Source organism: Syngnathoides biaculeatus, chromosome 11 (assembly GCF_019802595.1).
Source record: "Syngnathoides biaculeatus isolate LvHL_M chromosome 11, ASM1980259v1, whole genome shotgun sequence".
NCBI lineage: Eukaryota > Metazoa > Chordata > Actinopteri > Syngnathiformes > Syngnathidae > Syngnathoides > Syngnathoides biaculeatus.
The window spans coordinates 30,270,198-30,281,030 of NC_084650.1; the positions used below are offsets into that span (position 1 = coordinate 30,270,198).

The window sequence follows — 10,833 nt, forward strand, 5'->3', positions numbered from 1 at the left end:
GGTGCACCAAGTACCATGAATATCAAATATGACTCAACTGTAAACATTTTCATAGTTCTTTACCTTATCTTGCTGGGTGTTAGGAATTGACCCTAAAGTACTGCATAAGTACAATTATAATTGATGATAGTTTTTAGCATCCAAATAAAGACTCACTTTTTTAATTACATTTTGACCTCCAAGTAAATTTGCAGCCAGAGTATAATGCCAGATTTTTTAAAAAGGGGGTGAAATACTTTGTATATTTGTGTATGTTGAGACACTGACATCTATACGTCAAACTAAAATTGCACTCACACCAACATGCCAGATATTGTTTGCAATCGCTTTTCTTTTTTTTTAATCATTTTGTGATCTCAGATGATTTTTTTTGGCTACTTTTTTTTTTAAATGTATTGGCTCAAAAAATAATTCCACCCAAATGATAGTAAAGCCTGATATGTTTTAATATTTTTGTACCATCCCAATGACAACAAAAAGCACACAATACACTTTAAAGAGGCATTTCTTTTCACTGCCAACTTTACAAAAAAATATATATATGCTGTTTTTATTTTTACTCCGTGTAAATGCAACAGAAAAAAGTGCTGAAATATCTTACCTTTGCAAACAGCGAGAAAAGTAAAAGGTCTGGGGGGGGGGGACACGCAGCGTACAACTGAATGAAAAGTCAAATACAACAACTGTCAATCACTGCAGAGGTAGGATGTAAATATATAAACCAGCAAATGTCCAATTAGGTCCCGTCATTGACTTCCACTCCTATTTGGGAGGGGGTGGGGGGGTCTGTTTTGAAGTTCCGTACTTAGTCCCCGACCAAAAAAAAAAAAAAAAAAAAGGGAGGAGAGGATGAAGAAAAAGAAAGTCTGCAAATAAATAGAGTCCGCTGCGTTTTCACGGGTTCCCCGTGCACGAGAGTGTCCACGCGGGAAGGCAGTACGCGTACGGGTAGTAGTAGGAGGGCTGCAGGGAGAGCAGCGGGGGGCGCAGCACCTCCCCGGGGCTGTACTGTCTCTGGTCGTCGCGCACCAGCACCTTGACGGCCACCTTCTTGGCGGCCGGCGTGGACGCCATCAGGTCGGCGGCCATCTGCCGACGTTTGGTCTTGTAGCGCCGGTTCTGGAACCAGATCTTGACCTGAGTCTCTGTCAACTTGAGGGAGGCGGCCAGGTCGGCGCGCTCGGGCCCAGAGAGGTACCGCTGGTGGTTGAAGCGGCGCTCCAGCTCGAAGACCTGCGCGTGGGAGAAGGCCGCCCGGGAGCGCTTCTTCCTCTGCTTGGGCTGCTCGGCGCTCTTCTCGTCCGCTCTGCAGCCGCCGTCTGCAAGATGGGAATACCGCACGTGCGCTTTAGGAACAAAAAGTAAACAAAAACAAAGACAAACGAACAAAAATGAACATGCGCCATCGCTCCAAAGTTGGCGCTCTGCCTGCACAGTTTTTTGTTTTTAGAGGAGGGGGGTGCGAGTGGGGGTAAGCAACGCACGAAGTTCCTGTGGATTCCGGAGTTATTACTTTCAAAGATTTTACTTTATGTCTTCAACTTCTGATGACAACAGGGGTAAGGTTGTTTATTTTATTTTTAAGTAAGAGGAAAAGTCAACCTGTGGCAGGGATTGTCAAACGTGTGGCACGAGGATTTCCTCTGGTGTCAAACTCCATTTTCAGTTGGCCATGAGGATTGTTCATGTGATGATTTATTATATTGCTAACAATGAATTGAATTGGAGCTCAGAAGTCACTGGAAATTGTGGCACGCAAACACAAATACTGTTGAATTCATAACTCAAAACACTTGTCTTGCAAATCAACTTTCCCCAACAGAAATGAATGGAAATACCATTGATCCATTCTATCCTGTATAAGAAGAAAGAAATATAACTACTTTGTATTTGTTTTTAATGAGAGAATAGCACTATCTAATATTGTACTACATAAAAACATACAGTACTGGCATAGAATGAAACTGCACTTTTTGCATCAAGTCAATGGACATCTTGCTGGTCCTTCTGGGGTGCACGTATCATGGCCACTTGGGAGCAGGGTAACACAAACACAGGTGTACATGGAGAAAGCCATTGATTGCAACTCAGCAGTAAAATGGAGGAATACAGCAGTTGTTCTTTGCAAAAGATCAAGAATATATGTAGAGTTTGTTTTCAAAACGAGACATAGGCATTTTTTTCAGATTTGCGAAGCTCGCGCCAAAATTATCCAGCTCCGAATGGATAATTTTGGCGCAGGTTTCGTAAATCTGAAAAAAATGCCTATGTCTCGTTTTGAAAACAAACTCTTCATATACATCCCTGTGAGTATTATTGTAATATTGTTTTTCTTGCTTCAAGTTTTGTCTTTAAATATGCGTTGCATGAATACTTGGGCCTACTACATTATTGTATTTCAATATTGGTCGTGGTTGTGGTTCATGAAGAGCTGTTGTGCCAAAAAAGTATTTGCCCCTTTCAATTTTTTTTCATAGTTTCCCCAATGTTATGTTTAAGATAGTCAAACGTCAGCGAAAGATAAACCAAGAAAATATATCGTGCGGTTTTTAAAAATGTTATTTATTAAAAATAAAAATATTCAAAGCTCCCCGCCACTGTGTGAAAAAGTAATGGCCTCCAAAAAAAATTTAACTAGATGGACTTCCCTCAGTACCAAAAACTGAAATCAAGTGTTTTTTGTAACTGGGAAAAAATATTTCACAGCTCTGTAGAGATGTTTCAGCCCACTCTTCTTTTTTTAGGGGGGTGGGAGGCAGAGGTGAGTTAACTCAGCAACACTGGTGGGTTTTCAAGCATGAACAGCGTTTTTGAGGTAATGTTACACGATTTCATTCAAATTCATGTCTAACCTTTGCCACTCCAAAACCTTCATTTTGTTTGTTTTTTGTAAGTTGACTTGCTGGATTGTTGTCCTGCTCCAGAACCCAAGTCCACTTCAGGATTGAGGTCAAGAACTGATGGCCGAGCATTGTCCTATGGGATTTTCTGGTAAACAGCAGAATTCATGGTTCCAGGTCCCGAAGAAGTTAAGCAGCCCCAGATCATCATAATACTACCACCACCATCTATAACTTTTGGTATGAGGTTCTTTTCCTGAAATGCTGTGTTACCTTTATGGCAGAAGTAACAGGACACATACATCTCAATAAGTTGAGCTTTCTTCTTAGCATTCCAAAGAATGTTCTCGGAAACATCTTGGGAATCATTCAGATGTTTTGTTTTGGTTTTAATTTTTTTCAAAAGTAAAATTCTCTGTTTTCCTGGGTTCCTAACCTCCTGAATTTGTCTTTGCTGTCCTCTTGGAGTAATTTTTGTAAGCCTGACTCTCCAGGGAAAGCTCACTAATATTCGGCGTTTTTTTTTTTTTTTAAATCATTTGAGGACAATGGCTCTGACCATGGTTCACTCCTAGTCCTAAAGCTTTATCATGGCTTGGTCTCCCTTTCTAAACTGATACAGTACATGTCAATTACTCTATTTCTTATCTGTTCACAAATTTCTTTAGATCATGGCATTTTGTTTCAGCATTTTCAGCTCTTTTGGCTAACTTCATTTTATTAGACAGATTCTATGTACTGTAAGTGTTGTTATTGTTTTTTTAATAAAAAAAAATGTCTGGAGGTAATCAGGCTAGGGTCGGTCAGTCAAAATACACCAAAACTGTACGATTAACCAAGGACAATTCATCATTTAACAAGTGTGATCACTTCTTCACACAGTTATCATTGATTTTGATTCTCTTGATAAATAAAATCACTTTATGTTTGCTTGGGTTATCTTTGTCTGTTCTGTACATTTGTTTAATAATTTCAGAAGTGGGCAACTACTTTTTCCTGCCGCTTAAAGTGATTTTTTTAGTTGAAACTTGGTGTATAACATTTGAGGCTACTGATGAAGTGAACTTTAACGTGACTGCAACAGATTTGGAAACACAAGATACTGTATAGCAGCTATACAGTACAGTATAGTACAGTACAGTATACTATTGCCTATCCATGTCAATATTTTGGCAACTAGAAGACTGATTTATGAGAAATGCGTTGTTGTCTTGTGCCAGCCTTAGAATCAACAACTTCAGTAAAAAATATAAAAGCACACATTCAAGTCAAATATTATCTTTGTTTGTTTTTTTTTTTTTTGTGACCAGTACCTTATTTAGGATTTGTTGTCAAGTCACTTTACCAGTGCTGATATCTTTATCTCTGCTTGTAAGAACAACATTTGCGTACTTTTGCCACCTCTGCATTTTTAATGAAAACACGTTAATCCTTTCAAAAGTTTATGAATGCGGCCGTTAATTGAGTTTGAATCAAAACTTTGTAACGGCAATGCAGTATATTTCAACAACTCAATTATTACACTTTTATTTTTCTATAGGTGAAAAGCAATAGACTTAAAAAGAATGTGTACTTAGCATCAGCAGTAAAGTGACACAGTACCCAGTGAAGCGCATGCCACTCTTCCATAATCTGCCAATGAAGAGATGATTTATTAATAATTTTTTCATGTGTATTTTTATTCCCTCTCTACAACTGCAGTACCATATTTGGTTGTTGAACTGACTCGAAGAATCCACTATTTTGTTTTTCATGTCTTTTAGCGTTGCCTAAATCTTTCAGCTCAAGACTAATATTTAAACCTCACATCCCAAAATATATATCATACATGAACAAGAAAGACGTTTGTAAACAGAGAGGCCCAGGACCTATTTCAGGCCGGCAACCTACATTTGAGAACCCAAGGCCTTTGGAAAATAAAATATGTACACTGCCATTAAAAAGTTTGCGGTTACTTTGTAATAAATATCCTTATTTTCTTAAATAAAAACACTTTATTTCTGCATTCGGGAGTTAACTTTTTTTCTTAATGAGGATATTTAAATTATCAGAAAAACAGTGATGCGTAGGACTTGATTGTCCCATCCTTGACCCTTTGGCGATATGTGACCCCCCCCCCATCACATTTTTGTTCTTAGTTAGAAGTCAACTATTGCTCATAACTAAGACAGCTGATTTAAAAAAAAAAAAAAGGCTAATTGAACACCCTTGGTTGAAATCCAGAGTTGCTATGGCATTCAGCGGGTCAGAGTTCAAGCAATACTTTTGAAAGCGTTAACATTATGACAGTGTCACGAAACAAATCTGATGGTGTGAAAAGCTAACAACAGCTAACAAAGTGTTGCTTATCAACACTGTGGCACCTACAAATATTGATTGCGACTATAAATTTATACATCATGTATAATATAATAGAGTGATGAATCTTGTTTTCATTTGTAAAAATTCATAACCACTTTTATATCAAATCATTTATGTAAGAATTTTGACTACTCCTGAGACCGGGAAGTCTTAGACGCCTGGAAACATCGCCAATACAAATTAAAAAAAAATGGGATGCAAAAAAAAAAAAAAAAAAAAAAACGTTTAACGAGATCAATTGTGTGAAATGTCCATACGTTGGACAACATTCAAATCTGAAAAAAAAGGTTTTATGCTAAAACTACACTTTGTGACTTAAAATCAGCTCACAAAAATGTAACCCTGAAGTTTTAACAGTTAAGATTTCGGTGTGACGCATCCTCGCCGGATTGTAAGATGATTTTTTTCAAACAGCGTACAAAAAAAAATGATGTGAATGGAACAATACTGCTTTGTATTACAATCTAATTATAAGATTTAAAAAAATAAAGAAGGCAAGATGAAATGTAATGTATTTTTCTAATAATAGTAATATTAATAATGTTTGAAGAAACAGCTTCACCTAATAAGGTTTAATTACATTTTGAACAGTAAACTAAAGTTTTCTTATTCATATAGAAGAGACAATAACAACAATAATAGCAATAATAGTAATAATTATCTTTGTCGAAATTACTTTAACTCATATGGGTGAATTACATTTTGAACACCTGAAGGTTTTCTTATTCGTATACAAAAGAGACTAATAATGATTATAGTAATACAGTGAAATTAATCATAAATAGATTTTATGGTGTTTTAGTCGTCGGAATGTATATGTACACCTCACGAGATTGCGTGGGAAGGGGGCGGGGAATTGTTGTCACTGTATTGAAATACATTTTCATTTCAAAGCAAAGAGCACATTGATGATCAAGTCAAATGACGGTTATTAATTTTAGAGTAACATTTCGGGGCCGGGGAATAAAATCTGAACAAAATTGAAAATATGCATCTGATGTGGATTTGGATGCATTATTTGAAAGTTGAATGTAATATGCGAAATGTGCGTGTATTCCTAATTATGCCTACAGTGGATCGGAGCTCCCGTTCTAAACTTTGAGTTGCATCCGTTGCTCTAAGAAATCGCTTTTCAGAAATTCCAAAGCGATATTGGAAGGAAGCTGAAAAAGGAAATAAAAGACTTCTGCGCCCCTTACTTAAAAAGATGGCTCTCTTGCGCGTCAATACTTTTACTGATTGTAGAAACCACAACAAGTCCGTGGAAATATTTTTTTTATATATGTTGAGCCGCTTATCCTGACTGCTGTAACATCTGAAGTTCGCACCGAGGTACAATGTTTTATTTGAGCTCTTGTAGTGCGTCAGTTTTTGCGCTCGTCTGCTTCAGTCTTACCCGCCGCGTTTTGGAGCTCAACGTCGCTCTTGGCGTTGTCCACGGTCGCCGACTCTGGATCGGTCTCCTCGTGCGGGCTCTCGTCCGGCACGTCCGACGCGGTCTCGCCGCCGCCTTTCTCCGGTCCCTTGGTCGCCGCCTTGGCGTCGTTGTCGTCGCTGAGCCCGGAGTCCGAGTCGTAGCTCTTCTCGGGCGGCTCCCCGGAGGCCGGGCGGACGTCCCCGAAGATGTTCCAGCACGTCGTCTTGGAGAAGCACACGTCCAACTCGGGCAAGTGTCGGCCGTCTTCCTTCTTGTTCAGGATGGCCTGGATGGAGAAGGGCACGAGCGAGTTGCCGCGGACGGCCATTTTTGAGATGGGGCCGGGCGGGGGGGACGTTGGAAAGCGGGCTCGGCTCAGATCGTCCGGGTTTGGTGAGCGCCAGCACCCTGGCTCAACTTGGAGCTTCGCTGGAGTGGCGCTTTCTCGCTCGCATCCCCGCGGGAACAAGTCGCTGCTAAATCCGCGGGCGCGATGCTGCCCCTCGGCATAGCTGAGCCATCAGCGCAGCCGCCCTCGGAGCTCCGTCCCTTTTCAAACAACTTTTTCTTTTTTTATGTGTGTTGTGCGTTACCTGAGAGTGACAGCCTCTCAGGAGCGCCTTCTCATTGGTCGAGAGCCGAGGGCATACCGCTTCCCCATTGGCGACTGTAAATTACGTCAAACTGCTTTCACTATGCCGGGACAAATCAGAGCGCTCCGTTCGGCTTCCACACGTTTGAAGGTAAACATCAAAGTTTTACAGTAATCCCAGTCTATGTAACGATTCACATGGGGATTTACGAGGGGGAAAAAAACTTGGCCACATTCGAATAAATAAAGGTTTTATCAAGCGCATCGACCTAAAAATCCAAATTCGCCCACATTTCAATCTTCTATTTGAATCCAACTCCCAAACGAGTTTCGATTTCCGTCAACCCTTTCAACCCAGACGTATCGCTCAGAGTTTTGGTACAAAATACACTTGTCGGCATTTATTGATCATTTTGTTTTTGGTACATTCCACCTCGAAAGTTCTTTTGGGTTTGCCCCCCCGCCCCCTCCCTCCTTCACCTGTGAGTTGGATGACAGCCATCGTGACGGCCTCCCATTGGTCGAGAGCCGAGGCCAAACCACTTCCGGATTGGCGACCATAAAGCAAGGCGAGCTGCTTCCAGCGTAATCGGACAAATCTTAACAAATAAACCAAGTCGTTCATTTTCCACACATTTATGCGAACAAATACACGTCTTTAAAGATAATTTCTTCTTTATTACAATCGTCCTATTGATTTACTAAAACCATTGAAGGTCATGAGCAATTTTGATAAACGAGGTGTAGTGTTTATCAAACGCATCTATCCGAAAAGTGGATTTTCCAATTTTTCTCCATCGCGTACTTGAACATTATATCAACGCAGCCTCACAAATAAGTTTTCACTTCCATAACAATCGCAAACATTTTGTGTGTACAATGGCTTGTGTAAATAAACAACTCGCAGCAGAAAAAAAACAGTAACGTACGAGGAAAAAAATTAGGGAACGTATCCAACGAATTGGTTCATTTAAAAAGATTCCGCATTCTTTCTTTTTTTTCTAAACTGCATCTTGCGTCTAACAACTGGCGTATCATGTGTATTTCATTATATATATATAGTTCTTACATTTCAAAATATGATTTCGTGAAGCGAAACCAACTTATTTGATGGGAAATGTCTAATCGTTTTTGATGATTGACTACAAAAAGACACCAAAACAGATAAAAGAAAATTGTTTTGTTGCGAACCGTGTCGAAAAGTACCCAGAACATGTTAACGCCCAACATTTTGTCACTTCAAATGTAAAAAAAAAAAAAAAAAAGATGAAGAAGCTAAAATTCAAAAAATAATAATTTAAAAACTACGGTAGTCTATAGCCCTGAAATGAAATCAAATGTCAACTGAATAATGGATGATTGACCACTTTCCCGTGTCAATTTTCTAATTGAAATGAAGCAGAAACGAGCGAGACTTTAGTTATATCTCTCTTGATTACTGGCTTTGCTCGTTGTTTTTTGTTTTTGTCCTCTCTAAATTAGTTTGAAGAAAATGGAATGGATGTTACGCTAATTGTGTTATTCAAAGCATCCTATGGAGAAATAACAAAATATAACAATTGCATGCGTGCGGGCGTGCCGGGCGACAGCCGACGGAGACGTCGACACACTCTATCGCCACATCATTTGTTTTCTATATAAAACGTCACATTCACACCTAAGTAGTTCCTAAGATGGGCGATCGCCTTCTTGACACAGATACAAACTGATGATTATTCACGTTCTTTTTTGGAGGGGGGGGGGTGAAGCTCTTGTACCGCTATTCGGGGAATATTAATACTGTACATAATTTTACTTTTTTTAGCCGGCATATGCGGAGATTAAGACACCTACCAGTTCATTTCAGACGAATAAACAATGGGTGAATGTGTTATAATATTAAAAAAAAAACATTATAAAGGCGTAGGCCTATAAAGTACTTCATGGAAGACGTTCAATGATCATTTGTGAAGCTGAAAGTTTTTTCTTAAACGAGCCATGAAAAAGAAAACAAATTAACCTGAATATAATTCAAGTGCATATTTATTTGATTGATTTCAGGTGAAATATTTGTCATATACTTTAGGGAAGCCTCAGGTGTTTTATGTAAGCATTATAACGTTGAAGTCATCACTGTCAAATTGAGCAACCTATTTTTACATAGCTTTTAATGTTTTAAAACGTATTTGCTACTGATATGATTTGTGCATGTAAGGATATTTTTAAGATGCATGGTCATTATATAGATACATATGACGAATGTTTGAAGACTGCAACCTGCTTGTTTCATTTTATTTTCATATATAGGTACAATAATTTTAAATTCAAATTATGTTTAAATTTACATGTAATATTAGCCCATCCTTATGTTAAGTTTCACCAACTTGTTTTATGTAATTATTATTATTATTATTGCTCACGATGGATATAGACCATTGCTTAAAACGGGGGTCCAGGTGGACTGCAAAGGTTTCTACAAAACAAGAGGGCGCCCTCTTCCGGTAAGAATAAAATCTTCCGTTCAGAAAAGGGAAAAAAATGAAAAAAAAGTGCATGAAAGATGATATGTTTGCACTTAATGGCTCTGCCGGGAAACGGTTTTATAGTGGTGGCTTTTTTTTTCTTTCCCTTCTCTCGCTGCAGAGACATGATGCCTTAATACCCCATAATAATAATAATAACAAGCAGCAGCCCCGCCAGCTGTACAGTAAGGACATCAACCTAAATGGCACATTAGGCAAACGGGATCGCCAGACTCATTTCAATTTTTTTTTTCAAATTCTTAACCTGCCTCATCTTGTAACTTAAATCTGGTGTTTTTCAAGAAATGTGCGTGAGCATCGCTATGGTAACGCCCGTTAACCCTCTTTTTCAGGGGGGTTTACATCTTCCCATAAGCGCAGCCTCATCTTGTCGGGAGAAATGCTGCCAAATTGTGTTCAGATGGAGAAAAGAGGGGCGGCGGATGGGGTGTCGGTGGTTGGGAGGGCACTGCCAAGACTAATTTGCAATAAATGCCCCCCCCCAAAAAAGAACAAAAATTCTCCCCAAATATCTCCATGTGGATGGCATATTGAATCAACTTCAATTCTGGAAAGTGGGAGAAAAGGGAAGGGAGGCAGCCTCTTATGTAAGATGAATTTTTTTTTTTTAACTCTCTGTATCTCAAAGAGGAATTCTGCCGCCCCCCTCCTCCCCCCAAAATACAGATCACTTAATACAGTAAGGGGATACCTTGGACTTCATTCAAATCTTATAAAGTGGGTGGGGACGGTTTTTCCCATCAGAGGCCATTTTACGTTTTAATCTGTCCTCCAGGAGCAATACTAATAAAGGAAAACATGCAAACGCCACAGAAGGCCACAGCCTGGAGTTAAACCCCCAACCTGAAAAGATCGAAGCAAATGCACTAACTACTCATGCACTGTGCCACCCAAATACATTTGCTAACCACTGATTTACACCAAAAGCTGTCATAAAATTCTGAGTGACGCTAGCCCCGATTTAAACATTTTTGTGTGCACACCACAAGGGAATCTTATATAAATTAGATATGAAATGTAAATAAATCACTCAACTACCATATCATATGGTAATTATCCCAAATACGAAAAAATAGTATGTTCTGTAAATAAGACTTTTTG

At 39.1% G+C, this 10,833-nt stretch overlaps 1 protein-coding gene across 1 annotated transcript; it reads right to left on the reverse strand.

Annotated features, from left to right (window-relative positions):
* Positions 1-440: 440 nt before the first annotated feature.
* Positions 441-7,372, reverse strand: nkx3-2 (NK3 homeobox 2). Its single transcript, XM_061835092.1, has 2 exons — positions 6,598-7,372; positions 441-1,319 (listed from the first exon to the last, which is right to left on the reverse strand). The coding sequence occupies exons 1-2, from the start codon at positions 6,944-6,946 to the stop codon at positions 895-897; spliced, it is 774 nt and encodes a 257-aa protein (XP_061691076.1). The 5' UTR covers positions 6,947-7,372; the 3' UTR covers positions 441-894.
* Between the last annotated feature and the right edge of the window lie 3,461 nt (positions 7,373-10,833).

What these genes read in the sequence shown, in the direction of transcription:
- nkx3-2 (XM_061835092.1), bottom strand. Translation starts at nt 6,946, where the DNA reads ATGGCCGTCCGCGGCAACTCGCTCGTGCCCTTCTCCATCCAGGCCATC. An exon ending in TGAGCTCCAAAACGCGGCGG is followed by an intron (nt 1,320 to 6,597) that starts GTAAGACTGAAG and finishes CCCATCTTGCAG; the next exon opens with ACGGCGGCTGCAGAGCGGAC.